This window comes from Patella vulgata, chromosome 9 (assembly GCF_932274485.2).
Source record: "Patella vulgata chromosome 9, xgPatVulg1.2, whole genome shotgun sequence".
Taxonomy (NCBI): Eukaryota; Metazoa; Mollusca; class Gastropoda; family Patellidae; genus Patella; species Patella vulgata.
This window is the reverse complement of record NC_065887.2, coordinates 29,236,687-29,258,685: the sequence shown is the minus strand read 5'-3', so window position 1 is coordinate 29,258,685 and position 21,999 is coordinate 29,236,687. Positions and strand designations below refer to the sequence as shown.

At 34.5% G+C, this 21,999-nt stretch overlaps 2 protein-coding genes across 2 annotated transcripts; both read left to right on the top strand.

The window, feature by feature from the left end:
• The first annotated feature begins 51 nt into the window (after positions 1-51).
• On the top strand, positions 52-15,444 carry LOC126807747 (inversin). Its single transcript, XM_050532521.2, has 18 exons — positions 52-143; positions 335-394; positions 1,746-1,863; positions 2,261-2,427; positions 3,575-3,748; positions 4,059-4,124; positions 4,879-4,980; positions 5,409-5,507; positions 6,717-6,792; positions 7,382-7,488; positions 7,663-7,831; positions 8,468-8,675; positions 9,280-9,360; positions 9,658-9,754; positions 10,512-10,618; positions 11,274-11,391; positions 11,897-11,988; positions 12,595-15,444. The coding sequence occupies exons 2-18, from the start codon at positions 347-349 to the stop codon at positions 13,415-13,417; spliced, it is 2,652 nt and encodes an 883-aa protein (XP_050388478.1). The 5' UTR covers positions 52-143; positions 335-346; the 3' UTR covers positions 13,418-15,444.
• A 799-nt stretch (positions 15,445-16,243) lies between these two features.
• Positions 16,244-21,348, top strand: LOC126807748 (inversin). Its single transcript, XM_050532522.2, has 7 exons — positions 16,244-16,483; positions 18,056-18,196; positions 18,784-18,921; positions 19,482-19,585; positions 19,893-19,979; positions 20,465-20,542; positions 21,070-21,348. The coding sequence occupies exons 1-7, from the start codon at positions 16,452-16,454 to the stop codon at positions 21,090-21,092; spliced, it is 603 nt and encodes a 200-aa protein (XP_050388479.1). The 5' UTR covers positions 16,244-16,451; the 3' UTR covers positions 21,093-21,348.
• Positions 21,349-21,999: the final 651 nt, after the last annotated feature.

Here is a 21,999-nt window from a genome sequence, read left to right as displayed (position 1 = left end):
TTCAGTTTAATACCTCCACGAAGGGCTGGTTATAAAACCGGAACCGGAAATGGATGATAAAAAAAAAAAAAAAGATTAAGCAGATACGTATTCCAGTAAATTCCGCAAGAAAGCCAAGATGAATTTTTATAAGTTAAAAAAAGGTATATACCGGTATTCTTTGAGAGAAGAAAAATAATTGTAGGCATTTCATTTAATTCTTTCATTTCTACCTCATCTTTCGTTTACATTTTACATTTATTTTTGTTCAACTCAATAGACATATCTAAAAGTAAAAGTAGACTTTTAGATTGATCAACTGTCATTCATTCATGCATTTTTATTTTTATTTTAGATCGAGAGTGATATGACAGCCAAAACATCGTTTTCTCCTGACAAACAAGTTACAGATCAGGTATCTAGTTTCATTTATTAATATTAAAAGAATCTTAAATCATTACTATATAAAAGGAGCATTTGGTACAGATTAGATAAAGAGCTGACAGTTCTCGTTATAAATAGTTAAAAAAATAGATAATGAAAAATGAATATGTTGAAAATTTCAGTCAAATTACTTCACTCTAACCTCGATTGTCATTACTACTGTTGTTGCGATAATAAACAAATTCTCGTTTATACATTTTTACGGTAACCGCATATAGTTATCAACCTCAAGACATATTTAAACCTAATTATGGAAGCATCTGATCCGATGACATCAAGAGTTGTAACATCTTAGAAATAATTAAGTTAATTTTATACTGTACTATTAGCACTAATTAAACATACCCGGCCCATTCTAGTGACACAACTTTTGTTTATCTGCAATTATACCGGTATGTCAGTAAAGTTAAAGTTAATCAAGCTCTGTTTTTAACAGAATTGGAATGGCCATTCATAATTACGGTAGGGCCTACATATTAGTCTTATATGCGACCTATAAAGGTTCTCTACTTGCTTTTTTAAATTGTCTAAGTCACATATTTTGATTGGCTGTTGTACACTACATATATCTATCCTGCTTTCATGACATTAACATGTCAAACATGTTTTAGAATGTTGGACGAAGATTTATTAACAGAGTGCATTTTTTTATACGCCATCATTTTGTGAACAAAAATTACATTTTTAGCTTGTGGACTCTTTAGCTAGAGGTCATAAATTTTATTTAATTTTAAAAACTGTTCAAATATGTCACTACTATACGGTAGGCTACCATAAAGATGATCGAGTTCAAAGTTTTTGAAAATTGGACTGAAACTGTCTGACAAAATGGCCACTCCAGTGTATGCAAATAGTGTAAGAGTATGTAATACCAAGGTTGCAGGCCCTCTAGAGGTCACAGTTTTTATCTTTTTTTTGATGAAACTTAAAAAGTATGTTTATATCCCAAAGGTCTCTGTGCCTTTTTATATTAGCACATTTCGGACCGCAACTTTCTGTATTATGACACTGATGGTACGAACAAATTTAATTTTATGGCCCCTTTAGCGTCCAAATCTTTATTTGATTTTAAAAACCATTTAAACGGTTGAGTTTTAGCTTATGAACTTCCTAGAGGTCACAATTTTCATCCAGTTTTGATGAAACCTAAAGTATGTTTACATCCGAAAGATCTCAGTTCCTTTCAATCTTGTAACATCCTGGGTTATTGCCCCTCATAATGATTGTACAAAAAATCGCTTTTTTAGCTTGTTCTCTGTCCATCTCTTGCAAAATGTAGACATGGCACCCGCTTGTTTATTCTATTTCTTTCTTTGTTTCAGAGTGAAAATTCGCCATTGCACCTTGATAATGAAGAAGCTGAAAGTCAAGAGACCTTTACTCAACTTCATGCTGCTGCAGTAAATGGAGATAAACAATATTTAGCCAGACTTCTAACAGGTTTATTTTAAAAATATATTTATTATTTGCCTGGAAATAAAAAACCTGATTATGGTCCATGTAAACCGTATAAATGGCTGCATTGTCTTCTGATGCCTTTATTAAAGTCGCTTGAGATTTATTTGCTTTTTTTCAGAAATTTTCTAATCCAAGTTCAAATGTACCCAAATTTATTATTTAAAACTTTATCGAAAAAAAAATTAAAATATCAATGGCCTATAGTCTCCTGACTTGTATTCAAACAGATAGAAAATAGGCCTATCAAAATATTTAAGCAAGTATAATAAACGGCCATTTCTGTTTATTTTGTCTGCATGTTGGATGTCGAATACTTACGAGCTTTCAATTCTTCATGTGATACTAAATGGAATTAAACTGATTTCTCTATAAATTACAGCATCAAGACATGAGATTGATGCAGGTGATCAGTTTGGAAGAAATCCATTGATGTTTTGTATATTGGCTGATAGAGTTGACTGTGCTGAACTCCTGTTAAAAAATGGTAGTAATATTAAACATAAAGATAATGGTGGTAGAACACCCTTACATTGGGCAGCACACAAGGTAAATAGAGGACATTATGACGTATGGGAAATCCACAATAGGAAAATTGAAGTTGTCACTGTTATTGTATAGTTTTTCCTCATCAGGATATATAAAACATAAATAATCACATTTTGTGAAGTAATCCATGAGCTAAAAACCTTGCTGAATTTTGTCTGCAATATTCAGGTGACATATTTTCTACATAATATTTATAAGAGAGAGAGAAATGGGGTTTAACATCCACTCGACACAAACTAGGTCATTTTAGGACTAACACATGGTTTAACTTTATTTCAATAATTCACTTGCATGTAGGGGTCTTTGGCAGTGGGAGGAAACTGGAGGACCCGGAGAAAACAGATGAGGCTGGACAGACGACCTGACTCCTTGCAATTGTCATGTACAACCAGGGAATCGAAACCACGCCAGTTGACTAAATGACAGATCTTATGATACAACGCGCACATGTTAACCATTCAACATAGTAGAAAAAGATACTAGATGACCATGACAAAACTCTGGCTTTCTTGTTTTTGGAATAGTTTAGTTGTGTGATTGAGTGGTCTAATACATGTACTTTAGATCAGACAGCTAGTCACAAGCAAGTTATTAAAGTAAACTATACCATACCATAGTCCTAAAATGACCTAGTTTGTGTTGAGTGGACATTAAACCCCACTTCTCTCTCTGTCATTTTCATTTGATGCATTAATGTATAGGCAAGTAAGCCAGTAATCACATCATTGGCTGTGCATTGATCCATAGCAGTGGCATCAATGAATCATTCTGCATCTGAGTATCATAGTATGAAAATGACGGTTCTATAATAAATAATCATTTACATTTAAAAGGAAATGAAATGGGGTTTAACAGCTTACTTTTTTGCACCAATCGTACTAACTTGGCAAATTTTTTTTCATTGAATTCTAACTGTCGCTGGTTCATTTATGCTCATGCCAACGAGTACAATGATTTACCTTGGTTTTTCTTTCCATCCAAATCAGTACACTTTTCACTTGTCAAGTCCTCCTTCCTGCATCAATTTCAAGGGGAAATCGGACAGGAAGATCCAGAGGAACTGTCTCTGCCAACACTGGTTATTGAGCCACTGCTTTACATACAAACTTCTGTCTATGTATTATTTTTTACTTTGAACTGTTTTCAGGGGAACTATCGTTTGATGAAGCTATTGTTATCAAAGGGTGCAGGTTGGTTTGAAGAGGACAATGAGGGTCAGACGGCATTACACATGTGCACACGTCATAAACAACCTAAATGTATGTCTTTAATATTACGCAATCTATCTCCAGCTGAAGTTGATGTACCAGATTTCAACAAGGTAATTATTCTCGTGCAATGATATTCAAATCCAGTTCATCATTTTGTGTGGTTTAATGGTTGAGAGTCAGACATTAAGTAATATATTGATACTGCATGGGGATGTTACAGACACTATTCGGCATGTGTATTTCAATGAAATATTTCTTCTAGTATAAATAATATACGATTGGCACATTGCCAGTACCATTATTGAATTAATGATATGCCAACATCAAAGGATGACGTCACATCTGTATTTTAATTGTAGATACTGACAAAAACATATGTATTGCCAGTTTCTTTACCATTACATGTATGTTAAATTTCAGAGAACAGCTCTACACTGGGCAGCATCGTACGGTAATTTTGAACATGTAAAGATGTTAATTAAACAGGTAAGTTTAACGTCTTCAGCTACCTGTATGTTATAATGAATGACATGCAAGAAATTGTCAGTAGTGTAGAAATCTCTTCAATATACACACATCTTTACTAGTGCTGGTACGATATCACCATTTCATGATTCGCGTATTGAATCACAAGACGCTGAATTAATTTTTTACGATTCTGTATTATGGGTATTTTTTGTCGCTTTACTAAGTAACCTTTCACTCTAAATTATCCATGTCACACATTATCCATAGGTACACAAATACTCTTAAATTGTTTTGGTTTTTATTTTGATCCACATCAATTTCGTGATATAAAACAGTTTTGTTTCTTCAAGATCAGCGATTCCCCGGTTGTAAGTGACAAGGAGTAGGGTCGCCTGTCCAACCTTGTGAGATTTCTCCAGGTCCTCCGGTTTCCTCCCGCTGCTAAAGACCCCTACGCGCAAGAGAATTATTGAAATAAAATTAAACCAAATGTTAGTCCCGAAAATACCTAGTTTGTGTTGAGTGGACGTTAAACCCCATTTCTCTCTCTCTCTTCAAGATTGGCAGGATTAAAAATATCAATTATTCATTTATCCTGTTTTTTCCTCTTGTATCACAGTTAGCTAAACAAGAAATGTACAGTTCCTATATAAATAAAATAGAAATATACTTTTGGAAACAGACAGGTAAAATGTTACAAAAGTTAAGAATAAATATGGCTTCTTTAAAATTAATTTTGATTAATTAAATGTGATTAATATCTTTGCTTCAGGATTCTAATATTGGTATACCTGATATTGAAGGTAAAACTCCACTACACTATGCTGCCAGTAGTAAAGATAAACAAGCTCTAAATTGTGTTAAACTTATATTGGTATGTCTGTCGTACTTTATTTTACGGTACTAATTATTAAAAAACGTTATTTCTATCTGCCTAGCAGCCTACCCACCATTGTAATTGTTTTAATGGATGTCTCTTCTTTTTGGTAAGAATGTGCCCCAGCTCAGATCTAATCGTATCTCTCCAGATCTGGACATTAGATTTGTCATTTGTGACCCCTTGCCTGTTGGGTGTCTCACGTTGATTTGAAGTGATAAATTATGAAATTAAAAGCACATGCATGTACAGGTACTTTCAATTCTTAAAGGGAAAGGTTCTGTGTACAAATTAGTAGTGAATGTAATTAGGACTTGGAGTTGGAAGAAGAGTGAATGCATAAGCTACACCTGCCTGTAAAAAATCTTTTTTTGTCCTCAGAATTGCACAAAATCATAAAAATATAATGTATGTATTTTTTGTAGGAAACAACACCTAGTGTTATTAATTGGCAGGATTTTGAAGGTAGAACAGCTTTACATTTAGCAGTAGCAGACGGCAATGAAAGTATAGTTAATGTTTTAGTAAGTACAGAATATGTGATATCAGAGATGGAATCCACACGGATTACAATCTATTTTTCATAGATCTTTAAAGGAGATAGTTCAGCTGTTTCTATATTTAAGCAAAAGATAGAGAATGAAATGAAATGCAGTTTAATGTCCTACTGTTCTGCACCGACTGGGCTAATGAAGATAGGCATACGTTATACAGTTTTCTATGAGCGAAATTTTGTCCCCACAGCGGCACTATGGCCTACTCTTGAATTCCAACTGTCAAGGAATCTTTAATGTGCATGTCAATGAGTACATGGAACCTTGTTTTTTGTCACATACATTTTTGGCCAACGCAGGGATCAAATATGGAACCTCAGGAATAGGGAGCCGTCTTACTCACTGAGCCACCTTGGCTCCCAGATAGATAATGATGACGATTATTGATTCTAGGTGGTATCACACTAGGGCTGCTCTTAATTAAATCTTGATATTTTTGGACCAGGAACCGGTCGCTAACTGCTACTCATCTTCTTATTCTTCATGTTCTTGGGGTTTCGCACTTCGAAAAAGTCTAAGGCTCCATCAATTTAAGTCCGATCGACATCGAAATTGGCATACTTCTTCTTTGAACAATTCTGCATGGATTGGGTGAATTATGTTTTTGAAATTCATCCAACAACATAGTCAGTTCCTGGTCCATTGTATGATTACTCATATCAACTTTATGCAAAGATTCTAGGTGTGCTGCTGAGTGCTCTTAATTAAATATCAATATTCTGTGTGTCGTAAACAACTGTTTGTCACTGTGGAAGGTCATCATACTACAGTCTCAGTAAGAGATCATTTTCCCTCATCACATGTTCACTATCTTGTGTATAATGGCGATCTACACGTCACTTAAATGTAATAAGATACTTTTATAATCCTTTAAGTTGATTTGTTTCAAAAAAGATATCTGGGAGAATGTTCAGGATAATTAAAAGCTGACTTTCAGTTGTTTAGGGATGGTGCTATGGTGCTATCAGGGTAAAATGGTGTTTCTTATTAGTTATATCTTCCCTAGGATTAGAACTATGATGCTATATCTGCAATGAAAGCAATCACCAATTAATTGATACGTAGATGTGGTAATGAACTGTTAATGTTTGTTACCATTACTACAGGGATATGGTTTTAGATATGGATTTGAGAACAGGCTTTGCAAACTTGTGTGAATATCTTTTTGTATATTTTCAGACATCTGTTCAAAAGTGTGATGTGTCAGCTTTAGATAATATGTTTAGAACCCCACTACATTGGGCAGCTGTACTTGGTAAGTCAAATATTGCAGGGAATATGTGCATACAATTGTTAATCCAGAAATTTCCTAGTCGTGGGACAAGTCTCAATCCATCACAGTCACAACAGGCTGTCATACCAACAACTACACCCTGACTCACACAAACCTGTCTGCAAGCAGATTCACCTACCTTCGATAATCACTTAGTGAATTACAAAGGTTAGGCAAGTTTTCCTGGCCAGCTTCACTCTAGCTACTGTCTCCATCAAATCGTGGATTGTGCGAAAGTGCTTGACGACTGGACAAGAAATCAGACTGAACAACCCCCACCATCCCCCTTTGGCAATTAAGATTGTCTGTGATTGTCTGTGTTAACTGCGTTTTTATTGGACGATCAGTGCTATGTTGTCTAATAGGTAGCAGACATGATGTTGGCAGGGGACATAATTCTTAATGGTGTTTTGGACTACACCACCCCTAGTCCTTCAAAAATTGATTGTGAGTGATATTTGCCTTTTAGATTGACCGGTATTTATTTCTAGTTTTTAGTTGCAAACAGTAGTTACTACTAGATTATGACCGTTTTTTTCTGTTTGTGTTTTAAAATTGTTCTATATTTTAGGCCATTCTAAGATTGTTAGAATACTGTTAGAGAAAGGTGCTGATTATACGAATTCAGATTCAAATGGTGCTACACCGCTACATTATGCAGCCCAAAATAATTTTGCAGTAAGTTTTAATAACAAGATTATTAAAAGACTTAAAAAGATTATATTTTAAAATTAAATGTCTTCAATTTGTCTAGAGATTGTGATACAATTGTGATCTCCCAAGATATATAAAATTATCACTAATATGTAATTTATCAAATTAAAATATTTATTATAATATTTTTCTGTACAGGAGACGGTTGATGTTTTTTTGTCGTTTATTAATGTAATGGATGACATGCATGATAATGAGAGAAGAACAGCTTTTATGTGGGCAGCTGGTAAAGGAGCAGACGATGTTATTAAAGTTTTCAATAAATATGGCGTAGATTTACAACAAGTAGATAAAAACGGAGCAACAGGTGATCATGTGTGATAGTTATTGTAATTGACCCCAGGTGTTAATGGCCCAACCCTAAGTAGACAAATATTGTTTATCAGTCCTATCATTGGAATTTTTTACAGAACCTTCTTTTCCAAAAATATCTAAGCAACAAAACACAGAATTTTTAAAGTGAAATGCCCTTAAGTAAGTGAAGCTACCATAAGCAAATGGAGTGACAAAAAAAGTATAAATAAAGAAGTTTGATCAAAATTATTCACTACAGTGAGAAGTTTCCCGATTAAGAATACGGCCAATAATTGCATCTGCATGTCACATAGCCTTACAAGTCATATTTACATAATTTATTTCTTTGATATTAATATTGATGGTTTATCATTGTTGTAAATATTGATATTTACTATAAAAAGTAAATAATATTACATGATATTTGGAATGGAATGTTCTTAATTTCTTTGCCATTATTGATTATTTTTAGTTGTAGGTTTTAATTAGCAATAATCTTGCCTCCTTTCTGGGTAAAATCTTCCTCACGCATAATATGTCTGTTTAAAAATTCAAAGATGTTTGAAATTACTCAAATTTTCAAGAAATGCCAATTGAGAATGGTTTGTCGGAATGAAAATAGTGTATTTCAATTTATTTTGTCTTCTAGCATTACATGCTGCAGCATTAGCTGGACATGAATCAACAGTAAAACTATTGTTGGTACTAGGTGCGGAGATTAATATAGAAGATCATCTACATCATACACCATTATTTCGAGCTTGTGAATTAGGTCATACTGAGGTTGTACAGACATTATTAGATATGAACTGCAAGGTAGATAGTGTGGATCAGGAGGGCAGATCAACATTACATTGGTAAGTAAACTTATAAATTAAGTTCCAAAATACACTAAGTTTAGGGACAGAACAGTAGGACATTAAACCCCATTTCATTTCATTTCACTAAGTTTAGGGAGGATTAAGTGTGCTAAGTGGGTTGCAGCTAATGGCCCCAATATTAAAGGGACTCCTAAATTAGTACCATATGTCACAGTAGAGTTTAAAAAAGGAGGGCAGCTATGGTAAGGCAACCAGGGGCCATTTGCCGGAATAGCCACACATGCCCAGTTGAGGGCATATTCCGCCAGGGGCCCCATGCAAGCTGAATTTAGTTCAGTTCACTAAATATTTCCGTATCAGACTGCCAAAAGGGTTATAGTTCACTCCTTTTGTTTAATGTATAAAGAGTCTTGCTGTATTGGTAATGAACATGTAGTCCAAACTTCAATGCTATAAATCCTAGTGTACAAATTTGTTTTTAAACGATTAAAAATTTACTAAGAGTATATTATGCATGAATCAGTTAAAAAGAATTCATTTTTCACATAATAAACATGTTTTTGTGAAAATTATGAGGTTAGATTCACAATAATTGTTTAAGATGTTAAATAAACTCATTATAAATAATTTCTATTTACAGGGCAGCATTAGGAGGCCATGCTTGTATATGTCAAATTCTTATTGATCATGATGTTGATCCAAATGTTAGAGACTTTTCAGGGTAAAAATTTAATTATTATTCAATACTATAGTTTCAGTATTTTGAACTGTATTTCAATACAGGGTCTGTTTAACATTTCAGGATCTAGCCGATTAATACAAAAAATATTTGAAACAAATACTAAAAGTTTAATGTTCTCTTTTGCTCAGTGAGGCACATGTCCTATATATTTACCATAGTCACCTTTTTAACTTAAATCCTTAAATTGCTTTTTTGGACAATTTTCTAATTTTTCGTATCTTTGCAAATTTAAACATTACGATAATGTGTTTAATAAACCTATCGATTCTTTTACAGACGAACACCACTGCATTGTGCAGCATATGGAGGCTATGTTAATTGTATGTCAGTACTTATTGAATATGATGGGCATCCTAATGCACAGGACAATGAGGTAATATTTGATATTAGGAAGTTCTAATAATGTAGGAACCGTAAGGTGCTGGTGCTGGGTACGATCCCAGTATTGGCCAAGAAAGTTTCCTTGTGGTTTCCTCGTGTCAGTGGTGCAAGGCAGTGTTAAGGAACAGAATTCATTCAGTGTGCACGTAGAAGAACCCTTGAAGTTAGAATTTGAAATCAATCTGATTAAAATACAAATCTATATTTCATTTCTTTTATTTATACTTTCGATGGCCTCCACTACATGAAGATCTGACTGGTCGCATCAGGGTCATATGAGCGGGTTTTGGTCCTATGTCATCAGACATTTGGTTGACCAATCAGCATTGATGTTTCAAGTGGGTATTTGGAAATACAACTGTTGTTTTGTCTGCGCTGTAAATGTCTACTCACGGTTCCGTGCAACACACATCAAGAACTCGCCACAACAGACCTTTTCATTGGCTAATCTCTCACATCAACCAGTATGCGAGTTATATAACAACTCTTCCAGATCCTAGTGTAGGGAAGCCAAGTAAAAACGAAATTTTGAACTATAATAGGATCTGTGTTTTAATCAGATTTAATTTGAAATAAGAGTAGGCTGTAATACCGCTGTCCATGCAAAATTACCATTATTGTACCCTGCATGACATGTGCCCATCTCCATTAATCTGGATGGATCAGAACAGTAGGACCTTAAAGCCTATTTCATTTTTTATATTATTTACATATGGTATATTGTGTTTGTTTATTATTATTATATACAGGGTATGACACCTTTACATTGGGCTTGTAGTAAAGGTGATTTAGATGCTGTTAAATTACTGTTAGAAAATAACGCTTATCCTAATCAGATGAAATATACAGAAGATAGGTATGTTTAATATAATGTGATAAATTTGACCAGCTCTGGTAAAATGAGACACATCAAAATATAACTATGAATATTTTAGTATTAAAAGACATTTAAATTGACGAATATGAATTATCTTTTCTTACCTAATAGTCGAGATATTAAGCTTTGAGTTAATAGACACCATAACATTATTTTTGAGAAAACAGCGATTGAAAATTATTAAAACAAACAAAACCAAGATCTGATAAAGTTTGATCATTTAGGAAATACTAATCAAGTCCTTATTTAAGACAAATATTCTGGAAATGTGGTCAAAGAGTTATTTGCGTTGTACCATATCTAAAGTAAGAGGTCTTAGACATATTATTTAAGCAGAGCAGGTCATAAAACTTCTCATTTGTTAAAGGGATAGCAGTGGGAGATATTCCACTATCTTCGGTTGTACGATCTTATCAAGGGTTTATCTCCCGCTGTACTTACTATTAAGTACTTGACTTGGCTTCAGAATCAGAGTTTAAACACATCTCTACTTCTCAAGTTGTATTTTAAGAATATGTATAATTGATATCAATACTGCTGTTCAGTTTATTTTATAGGTATACAGCTTAACGTAATACTATTGAATTTATTTTTAGTTATATAGCTTTGGTAATACTATTGAATTTATTTGTAGATATACAGCTTTAGATTATGCGTTAATGGGTGAACATCATGATGTAGCTCAGTATATGATAGAACAAGATGCTTTATCTATTACTGGTATACAAGATATAGCTGCTCAAAAAATACAGGTACTTAATATTATAACGATCTTCTTGTCAGGAACCATGCATTGGCTCAGTGAGTACATGGTGTTGGATCATCAACCGGATGATCCTGGATTCAATCCCAGTATTGTTCAAAAAGATTCCTCACGATTCTCAAACAATGTTTCCCCTTGTTCACTGTATGCCATTGACAATTAACATGTTAAGTTAAAGATCTGCTGACAGCTGGAAATCGACACAAGCAGAGACCTTAGGCAAAGTTTTCCTTTTAACACACTGTATGGAGTATGTCTTTCTTCATTAGCTCAGTATGTTGCAGCGGTGAAAAATATTTGCCGACTGTGCAGAATGGTTAAAAATAAATAAAGCCTGAACTTTATACAAATTAGACATTTTCCAGATCCAATCTTTCTATAAAAAGATCCAGTTAACAGTCTACAATCTAGTAATACTGTGTTGAAGTCATAGTGACGATCAGATTTGGCAGTTAAAAATATCAGTAATGAACATGATTATTTTTATCTTCTAGTCTGCATTTCGTGGTTACAGAGTGAGGAAAACATTTACAGAGAGAAAAATTCTCCTGATGAAACATGAAAAATTAAAAAAGGAAGCAGCCAGGTAACATTTTATTTTGTGTATGCCCACATTTCTTGGTGCTTTGCATGTAATCTTTTGAAAGAATTATATGTGTTAAGGGGATGGTTACCGAATGTAGGCTACACATTTTGTTTTGAGTTATTTCAAGTCCTCATTAATTTCACTTATTGTTACATTATACAATTTCTATAGGATAAAAGATGGTTTAAGTTATCCATTGACAGCTTTAGTTTCATTATGTGTGGTTTAATGGTCGAGAGTGCGACATTAAGTAATATATTATAAAAAGCAACACGAGGAGTCCCTCGTGTTTTTTCAATATATTACGCAATGTCTTAAGCTCGAGACCATTAAACAACTATAAATACAGACACTTGCAAGGGCTTTGCAATGAAATACATCACACGGTTCCAAAATTTCCTCTAGTAATGTACGCTTGGCACATTTGAAAAGGATGATGTCACATCTGTATTTTAATTCTACATATAAACCCAGTTTGAATATTCTGTCTACAATGAGTAAAAAAATGCTCTTTATTTTGAGGTCTTGTTCACCTGATGTAAAACGATAATTCCAACAGATTTGAAGTGGAATTTTTTAGATTGAACACTTGATTATATTTTACAGAAAAAGGGCTGTAACGGTAGAAGATGTGAAAAAGAAGGATGAAATTCCATCAAAACATGAAGCTGACAACCATTTAAGCAAAAGATCAGCAGATACAAGTGAAGATTTAACATGTGGTTCTACCTCGGATGTGCAAGATGACAGTAAAGCTGTTAATAAATCTGATGAAGTTTCAAGTAAAATAATAAATGAAAATAAAGACGTTTCAAGTAAACTAGAATATGAAAGTGAAGAAATTTCAAGTAAAATAGAAAGTGAAAGTAAAGAAGTTTCAGGTAAAATAGAAAATGAAAGTAAAAAAGTTTCGAGTAAAATAGAAAATGAAAGTAAAGAAGTTTCAAGTAAAACTGAAAATGAAAATAAAGCAGTTTCAAGTAAAATAAAAAATGAAAGGAGAGTGGATGATAAACTTCTAAAATATAAAGCTGTTGAAAAATCTGGTCGAGGTGTTAATCCATCCAACAACCAATCCGAGCCTACTTTATCAAAAACTGTCAATAAATCAAAATTGCCAAGTAAAGTAAAAAGTGGAAGTAAAGTGGATGATAGACATCTAAAGTACAAAGTAGTTGAAAGTAAATCTAGTCGTGGTCTCAGTCCGTCCACATGTCGATCAGAATCAAGTTCACCAAAAGTAGTCAGTAAAATAAAAACTGAAAGTAGAGTTGATGATAAACTTTTGAAGTGCAAAACTGTTGAAAAATCTAGTCGTGGTAATAGTCCGTCCAAAAATCCATCGGAATCAAGTTCGTCCAAAGCCAAAGCAACTGCCAAACCAACCACTAAGAAAACTAAAAAAGTTGTAGTACCTAAGGGAAAATAGTTGAACAAGACCCTATATTGATGCCAAGATCTTACTATCAAGGGTATGAACTCTCAGGAATTGTTTATAGGCTTTTCAGCGCCTGTAGTTTGAGTAATAACATAACAAGTAGTTAGATTACCCCTGATAGATCAAATGGTGGAAACGGCTAGTAGAAAAACCTTGCTGATTGGTACATGGGTCTATATATTCAATCAATATAGGCCTATATATTCAATCAAATTAGGCCTATACATGTATATTCAATCAAACTAAACATACCTGTAGGTGTAGTCATCCATGATCATAGAATCTGACATGTGCAAATTCTCTTGCTAAACTAAACAACTGAAATCCATGAAGATTCTTGCAAAATATTTTCATGTTTTCACACATATACATGCAACAAAATTTATGGAGAACTCAAGTTGTTGCAGATTTTTAACATTTTATTCATTGTCTAATCTTACTGGTAATACAACCGGTTATGAGGGGAACAGTTTGGGTACTCTATCAACTTGTTGAACTGGCAATAATACAGGTCTGTGTATCCCAAAACTCTGGTAGATTTTTTCCTTTGGTCAATTAATGAAGAGGTAACTTTATTAAATTACCCAGTAACATCCATATCCGTCCTGCATTATGTGATCTATTGAATTACTAGAAAATGTCTAGCAACCAAATTTTTGTCTCTTGAACAAATTATCTTGTTTATAAAGTAGGTCTATGGTTTTGTACAAAATAAGTTCTATCCTTTTAGTGATAAAAATGTCAGTTCATTAAAAGAAAAACTTAATACCTCATTGTGGTTTAAAATCTTTCTGTCAGTGTTAATGAGCGAAACTGCTTGATTTGTGTATGGAATTATTGTTGTTCACCAAATCAAATTAAATTTGGTTGTAATGGATTGTCATATCTACCTGTAAATATCTTTCTGTCAATGTTAATGCTTGAAACTACTTGATTCTGAGGAATTATTGTTAATCACCAAATTAATTTAAATTAAATTTGGCTTTAATGGATTGTCATATTTTTAATACTTTTATACAATGATGAGATATTTTGTTGGATATATCATACCATAGGCCTACAGCTAAATCTAAAGTGGATTACTATTTGATACAAAATGTATTTTAGCATTCTAGAAGAAGTCATTCAAAATCAAAATTTAAAATTTATTTCATTAAAATTGTATGTGAGATACTTACAGTATCAAGCCATAATTCACAAATACAGGTAGTTTGGAATCTCCAAACAATCATCCAGAAATTTCGTGGAAATTTTTCAAAATATCTAATCTTTGTTGCATTATTTGATCAAATTATCTAATCTAGTCATATGATCTAATCTAGTCAAATTATCTAATGTAGTCATATTATCCTGCCAAGTCATTTGTGACCAGCTCTGGCTAAATGAGACATGAGTCAAACACTCAAAAGTCCCTTAAATTGATATGGGACATATGCATTTGACCCAGATATTTAACATTGAATTTGGTCTATGCCTTAATATTCTTATTCGGGAAAAAGTGATTGAAAATTACTGAGACAAAGCAGATCCTCCAAGACAGCAAAATCCAGCAAATTTTTTGCGTTTTTGCCAGAAATGTTGGGAAAATTAAAATAAAGCCCTGTATGAAGACAAATAAGCTGGAAACTCAAAATTGTTAAAACATATTGCAGTTTGTGCTGGATCTAAAATAAGGAACCTGCAACATGGATATCATTTAGCCAAGCCAGGTCATATATTGTCTAATCTAGTTGTTTTATTAAGTCTGATGTTTAATCAGAATTTTTTTGTTTTATTATATCTAATGTTTATATCAGAAACTTTATTTTATTAAGTCTAATGTTTACATCAGAAACTTTGTTTTATTAAGTCTAGTGTTTACATCAGAAATTTTGTTTTATTAAGTCTAATGTTTATATAAGAAACTTTGTTTTATTAAGTCTAATGTTTATATCAGAAACTTTGTTTTATTGAGTCTAATGTTTATATAAGAAACTTTGTATTATTGAGTCTAATGTTTATATCAGAAACTTTGTTTTATTTAGACACTGAAATAGAAAGTTACATGATAATTCTTGGTTATTATATAAGATTGGTTCTTCATGAAAACATTTAAAATATGAAACCGAATAGAAACACAACTGGTTGGGTTCCATCCAATCCTGTGATCAAGCAACCAATCCAAACCTGGTACCAAGTCAATCTGTGTCACATGATAGCAGCATATTTACATGTAGACTTCAAACAGACAAGAAACAGTGTCTAGTCGTTCGGATGTGTACAAATTGGCATGCACGTTAAAGCACCGTGACAGTCAGAATTCGAAATAAGAATAGGGCATAGTGCCGGTGCCTGGTGAAGATTTCCCCTCATCGCCAACTGCATGACGCATGTCCGTCTTCATTAGCATGGATGGAGCAGACAAGTAAGACGTTTAACTTCATTTCATTTATCATAACATTCATTTGACCGGACAAACATCGGGAGAATCCAGGTTGGGTAAGTGACGAGGAGTACAGGGTCGTCTGCATAAATGCGTTTTCAATACATTCTTTGATTTCGCAGATATGCATATATTAGGCCCGAAATGACATTGCATTTAGTGGAACCTGAGATCCTCTCTTTCTGAATCTATACAGAAGACAGGTGTATTGAGTTAGAATTTACATGTATATATATTAGATCATTGGCGCTATTTAACCTAGGGGGAGTCGGTGTTTTTCCTGTTCAATCGACTTTAGTTCTTCTAACACACAACTCGAACCAATCCCTCACTTAGTCAGCCGAATAGGAATGTTTCTATAACTCTCACCAGATAAAGATTATCGTCTGTCTCACACCATGGAGATCAGCTACTTTATGTATAATATACTTATTATCAGGAGATTACAATAGGATTTATAATATCCACAATAGACGGCGACTAATAGATTTATATACATACAACACTGTCCATACACGCATGGTCTATTATTACAGCTATTCATATTTTTGTAACCCTAAAGACCAGTGTAGCTGCAATTGGACACATTTTTAAGTTAACAAAATGCCTGTTACTAGACCAAAAGGAAAATCCGGGTAAGTCAATCAATGTGTTTTAAAGACGCACTGCGATAAACAAAGAGGGAAAAATTGTCTTTAGATGACAGTTAAGGTCAGATACCTTCTTGGCTTCGATGTTCATTATAGAAATGGACTATTGTTAACACTTCGACAGACGAATACACAAAATTAAAGATGGCGGCATTAAAACAATATAACTTTAGATGGGCCCCGACTTTTTCTTTGGTGGATGAATATATATATTTTTTTGACAACATAGGCTTATTATTAAGAATACTTGTTCTTGTGCATTTGGGGGGTTGGATGGCTGAATGGTTAGCACGTGCACGCTGTACCATGAGTCAACTGGCGTAGTTTCGATTCCCCGGTTGTACGTGACAAGGAGTAGGGTCGCCTGTCCAACCTCGAGGGTTTTCTCCGGGTCCTCCGGTTTCCTCCCACGGCTAAAGACCCCTACGCGCAAGCGAATTATTGAAATAAAATTAAACCATATGTTAGTCCCGAAATGACCTAAGTTTGTGTCGAGTGGACGTTAAACCCCCACCTCTCTCTCTCTCTCTCTCTCTCTCTCTCTCTCTTGTGCATTGTATAGCCTTCAAGTATATATTTGGACCTTTAAAAATGATTTATTATGTCACTTCTCGAATTATCAAAGAGGCGATATGGTGTGATTAGAAGATAACCGCCATATAAATGCAATATGTAATTATATAACAATATAGACAGGTTCATATAATATACACAATTATATAAGAACATAACATGAATATGTTGACCTCAACTTTATTATAAATTCGTTGTTTTTTCCTACAAAGAGAGGACAAAAATAGTGTTTAACTTCTGCTTTGTACACTTTGAGACGGTTAATTGAAGGTCATACGTGCAATGCTATGGGGAAGACTTTTGCCCAGTTAGTGGTGCTTTAGTCCCCTCTTCGTCGAATTCCATCTGTCAAGGGTGTAGGCCCTCATTTTTTCGTCCTATCCGAAAGACTGGGTCACACTTTCCTCGCCCTCCCCTCAGACAGCAAGTACCCAAACAGGTGAAAGTCTGGCTTCAAAATCGCAAAAGTAATCCCGTCTGGGGTTCAAACCCGAGAAATTCTATTCAAGAACCCAGGTCTTCTAAGGTATTATTTAAAAAGTGGAAACGATTGTTTATATCGATAGTAAAAACAATAGATTGTAAAAACTATGTACCCATTCTTTTTTAAACTCTAGAAATATAGATGAAAACCTAACCAAAAACAATCACAGTAAACTGTAAAGACATTAGAGTGTCCTAAATGTTATTACAAGACACAAGAAAACCGACTGTCGGGCGATTGAATGTTGGCTACACTTTGGGGATAACTTCGTTGCCTTTCAACCGATTTTAATGCGAAAGATGTTTTTGTAATATTTAAGGGGGGGGGGGGAGCAAACAATTTGTTTTACACGTACTTATACATGGTTACGGGATGCTAGAAATTTGTCAGTGCAGTGCCGAATTACAACCTTGCTTTCCGTACCAACCGAGTTATTTGAAACTACTTTAGACAGAGTATTATTTTGAAATAAATGTACACGTGTATAATGTGTGTTACAGCAAGAAGGAGCAAAATGAAGTCAGGGGTATTCTCTCTGGGAAGAACGAAACACAGAAAATACAAATTGCCGAAAAGAATAGAAGAAAGGACTTTCACAGAAAACAAAATGCTGCCAGTATAATACAGAGAAGTTGGCGAAGGTATAGGCAAATTAAAGGGGAAATCCTAGAAATAATAGTCCGTGTGAACTTATGAAATTTAAGCGCTTTAATATAGAGGAATGGTGTATTGTCTCAAAGTTTCAGCTCAATTTTTTCGTTTGGTACTGATCTTTACTAAATAATCTCAGTCAGTTTTTTTCTGAACACTGAATTAAAAGAAAATATAAAAGATGTCAATATGGCGTATGCACGTCGAAACGTAATACACAGGCGGGGGGGGGGGGGCGCTGTGGAGTAAAAATGTGGTTCTAGGGGCTCGGCACTGTTGTACACATGTTTGACGATTATTGATCGGGAGGGAAGGGGGGATATGTATGAGGGTAAAGGTTTTCCGTTGTCGCAGTCAACGGCTTTATGACATGTCCTTCTAGTCGGAATGGAATGGAATGGAACGACATGTAAATTTGTGCCTGAATACTGGGTTTTCTTTCCATCCACTTTTGGATTCCAGTTGTATCAACTGATGTTTTCGTGGTGCAAGGTAATGGGACAAGGTTTTTAAGGACTTCATGATGACCCCACAAAAGAAGTATCTGTTTTATCAAATTCTATCTATTGATGTTTAGGTATAAAAGACATAAGTTTGAAATGTTAAGTGCTGTTAAAAAATCGGTTATGTTAAAACGTTCACAAAATACAGAAGAAGAATGGGAGGAACAAATAGCTGCTCTTACAATACAGTTAGCATGGAGAAAATATTACAGGTAAGTTAAATACGTGACAATTAAATTAATGAAGTGGGGCATAACGTCCTACTTGTTTGCACAAACGGGATAATGAAGGCGAAACACGTCAAGCAGTCGGCTATGGAGAACTTTTGCAAGGACAGTGGCGGCCTATTAAAATTTCCCATTCTAACTGTCAAGATGATACCACGCCATAAAATCCCAGGTGCACAGCTTTCTCTCCCATCACCGGGGCCGACATTTCCAAAGTCAAATAGTGCAATAGTGCATCTCCTACTCGAACTTTCACATGACCTTCTCCTGAAGGCAACCCAATTTGGGTATATTGCGAAAGTTTCAGCGACCGACCAAACCTATATTCGAATCAAACATTACAAGAGTATATTAGACGATGAGTTGTGCAACTTTTGTCCAAAGAAATTTGCAAGGGTTAATATCTAATTACGTATTATGTTTTTCGTGAAAAATCCGAAAATCTCTTTTACTAGGGTTTTGCGACGGGCGATCCAAGCTGTAGCCGTTCAACCGCTGCAGCCCATTGGTCTGTTATTGGATTGCTTTTACGATTTGTTTTACAGACGCAAGCTTCTCAAGGCACTAAAACCCAACAGGAAGTTATTACGTTCCTGGGATCCTGATGTTATTGCTGCAAAACAACAAGCATTAGTTCATGAGATATATTGTAAGTACGCCAAACGTCTCAGGCGACCACACACGTTTCAATTGACTTGGTGGCCTTTATACAGAATGAAAATTAAAGCAGAAATGTAATACATTTACAAGAATTAATCTGAATAGATTTATACAATTTAAACGGGTTTCGATCTAATTAAAAGTAGGCGCTATTTTTGTTCCGTTTACTCGGCATGAAGAATATTTAACAAAACGAAATATTGGTATACGCATCTAATGTTAATAAGGGCAAGCGAATGGTTATTGATACCATATATTTTTAAAATAATGCGTTTGAAAATTATTTTTGTTTACAGATAGACAATACGAGGCTCCATTTTGGCATCCTATACCCAAGAAAGCCATAAGACCATTATGGTCTTCGTGTATCCCATCACCCGCTGGTAAGTGTTGTTATGTTATTAAGCTACTACTTTGGTCAAAAAGACGTCTTTTATCTCAACCTGATGATTTGCTCGTTCATTCACTTGCTTTTGAAAACTTAAATGAAATGAAATGGTGTTTAACGTCTTACTTTTCAGCACCAACCAGACAGGGCTTTAACGCGCTGCCAATGGTAGGCCTATTCACGGGACCTCGGGTTTTCGTGCACCCGAATGACTAAAGGTTTTTTTCTTGCCAGGCTTATCAAGAACAGACCTTGCTGGAGAATTCGTTCGGTGAATTTTATCGAATAGAAACTATGACTTCGGCATGTGTGAGACATGAGATTCAGAGCTCTCCGGTTATACGAGTGTGACGCCCTCAACAACTACCGTGCCCGGGCCTTCGTCAAGATAACAACATCCCTGACTACTATATCCTTTTAAAACTTAAATTCCATTAGGATAATATACATATTCTTCATTGATTCATTCATTAATTTCAGCTGTATCGTATAATTTTGCCGTAGATCAGTATCATCCTTTAGCTCAAGTAACTTATACTACATCAATAGCTGGTAGTGGTAAGTATAGTTTTAGAGAATCTGTAGAGATATATCAAACATAAGATCCACGGACAGTTCCCCTGGTATTAAGAGAGAAAAAAGTAATGAGGACGATGATCTGAAATAGCCATAACACAGTGCTTCATAATGTATTTTACGTGTAGTGTGCAGTTCGAGAGAGAGGTTTTAGCCAAGACAGTCATGCGATTCTTAACGTGAGATATCAGTTTCTAAATGGTACATCATTTTTTGTCCCATCCTAACGAAAGAGACCAAGCTGTTTTCCTCGCCGTCGTGCGTTCGCTGTCCAAACTGCAAGGCTATACATGTTTCCAATGAGAAATTACCTCACCGACTAGCTTTACAATCTCACCGAAAACGAACTCTGGTATGCGCTCACATTTATTGCAAGAAGTGTAAACAAGTTGATATGTAAGCAATACCCTATGGGTTGTTATTTATTACATTTGTGTAGCATATATCGTTAGTCCACTGCGCAATCTTCTGAATTCTTATAATTTATTTCATGTGTTACACTATTTCAGGAAGTATTGAATATGTAGAGTAACGTCACCAAGATCTGCAAGACTAACGATGTACTGGTGCCGAAAAACACACAACCAAACCATAAAATAACATGCGCGATTGGATTCAAATTTCGACAAAAGCTTCCGTGACATGCAAGATCGCCTATTCAGATTATAAATGTGAATGTATAATTTATATTGTGTATCATCTGGCATAACCATGCGCCGTAACATTTCATTATGTTTACTAGTGCATTTACAACACTTCACCAGATGTATGAATTATGTATATTTGTGAAAGCCATTGGAATATAATAAAGTACTGTACAAAAACAAATTTGTTAGCTATTTACTAAAGAAGATGTCCCCATACCCCTCATTGTCATTGGTACGTATAGTGGGGTAAGGCGGAATTTGGGGACTGGGGGAGATATAAAACTGAAACAGAAATGAAATAAAATGGGGTTAAATATCCTACTTTTCTACACCGACTGGACTAATGAAGACGGGTATACACCATACAGTGTGGTATGGAGGGAAATATTTAGTAATTGTACCGACTAAAAACAAGTCTAATTGAATTTTGTTATTATTAAAAGTGTTTAGTGTTTTGTATCGTCCCCATTACCTACAAAAGAATAAAAATGTGACATCTTTAATGGACGACTGACTCCCCGCCCTTTTCCTTGTCTTGACATGGATTCGTAAATATGAGTAATTTACTCACTGATTTTATTTTTGGCAATAATAAAGTTACATCTTCATTTGGCTTAACCGTCAAAACACTTTTAAAAAAAAAAGAAACCAAAATACCGGCAGTAGATTATGTGGATAATCTCCCGACTTAGATTTAACCAGATTATAGGTAGCTTATGAAATGTTCAAGTCATCATTATCTTTGACTTTCTTTATACTGAACGGAATTGAACGTCCCACTGTTCTGCGCCA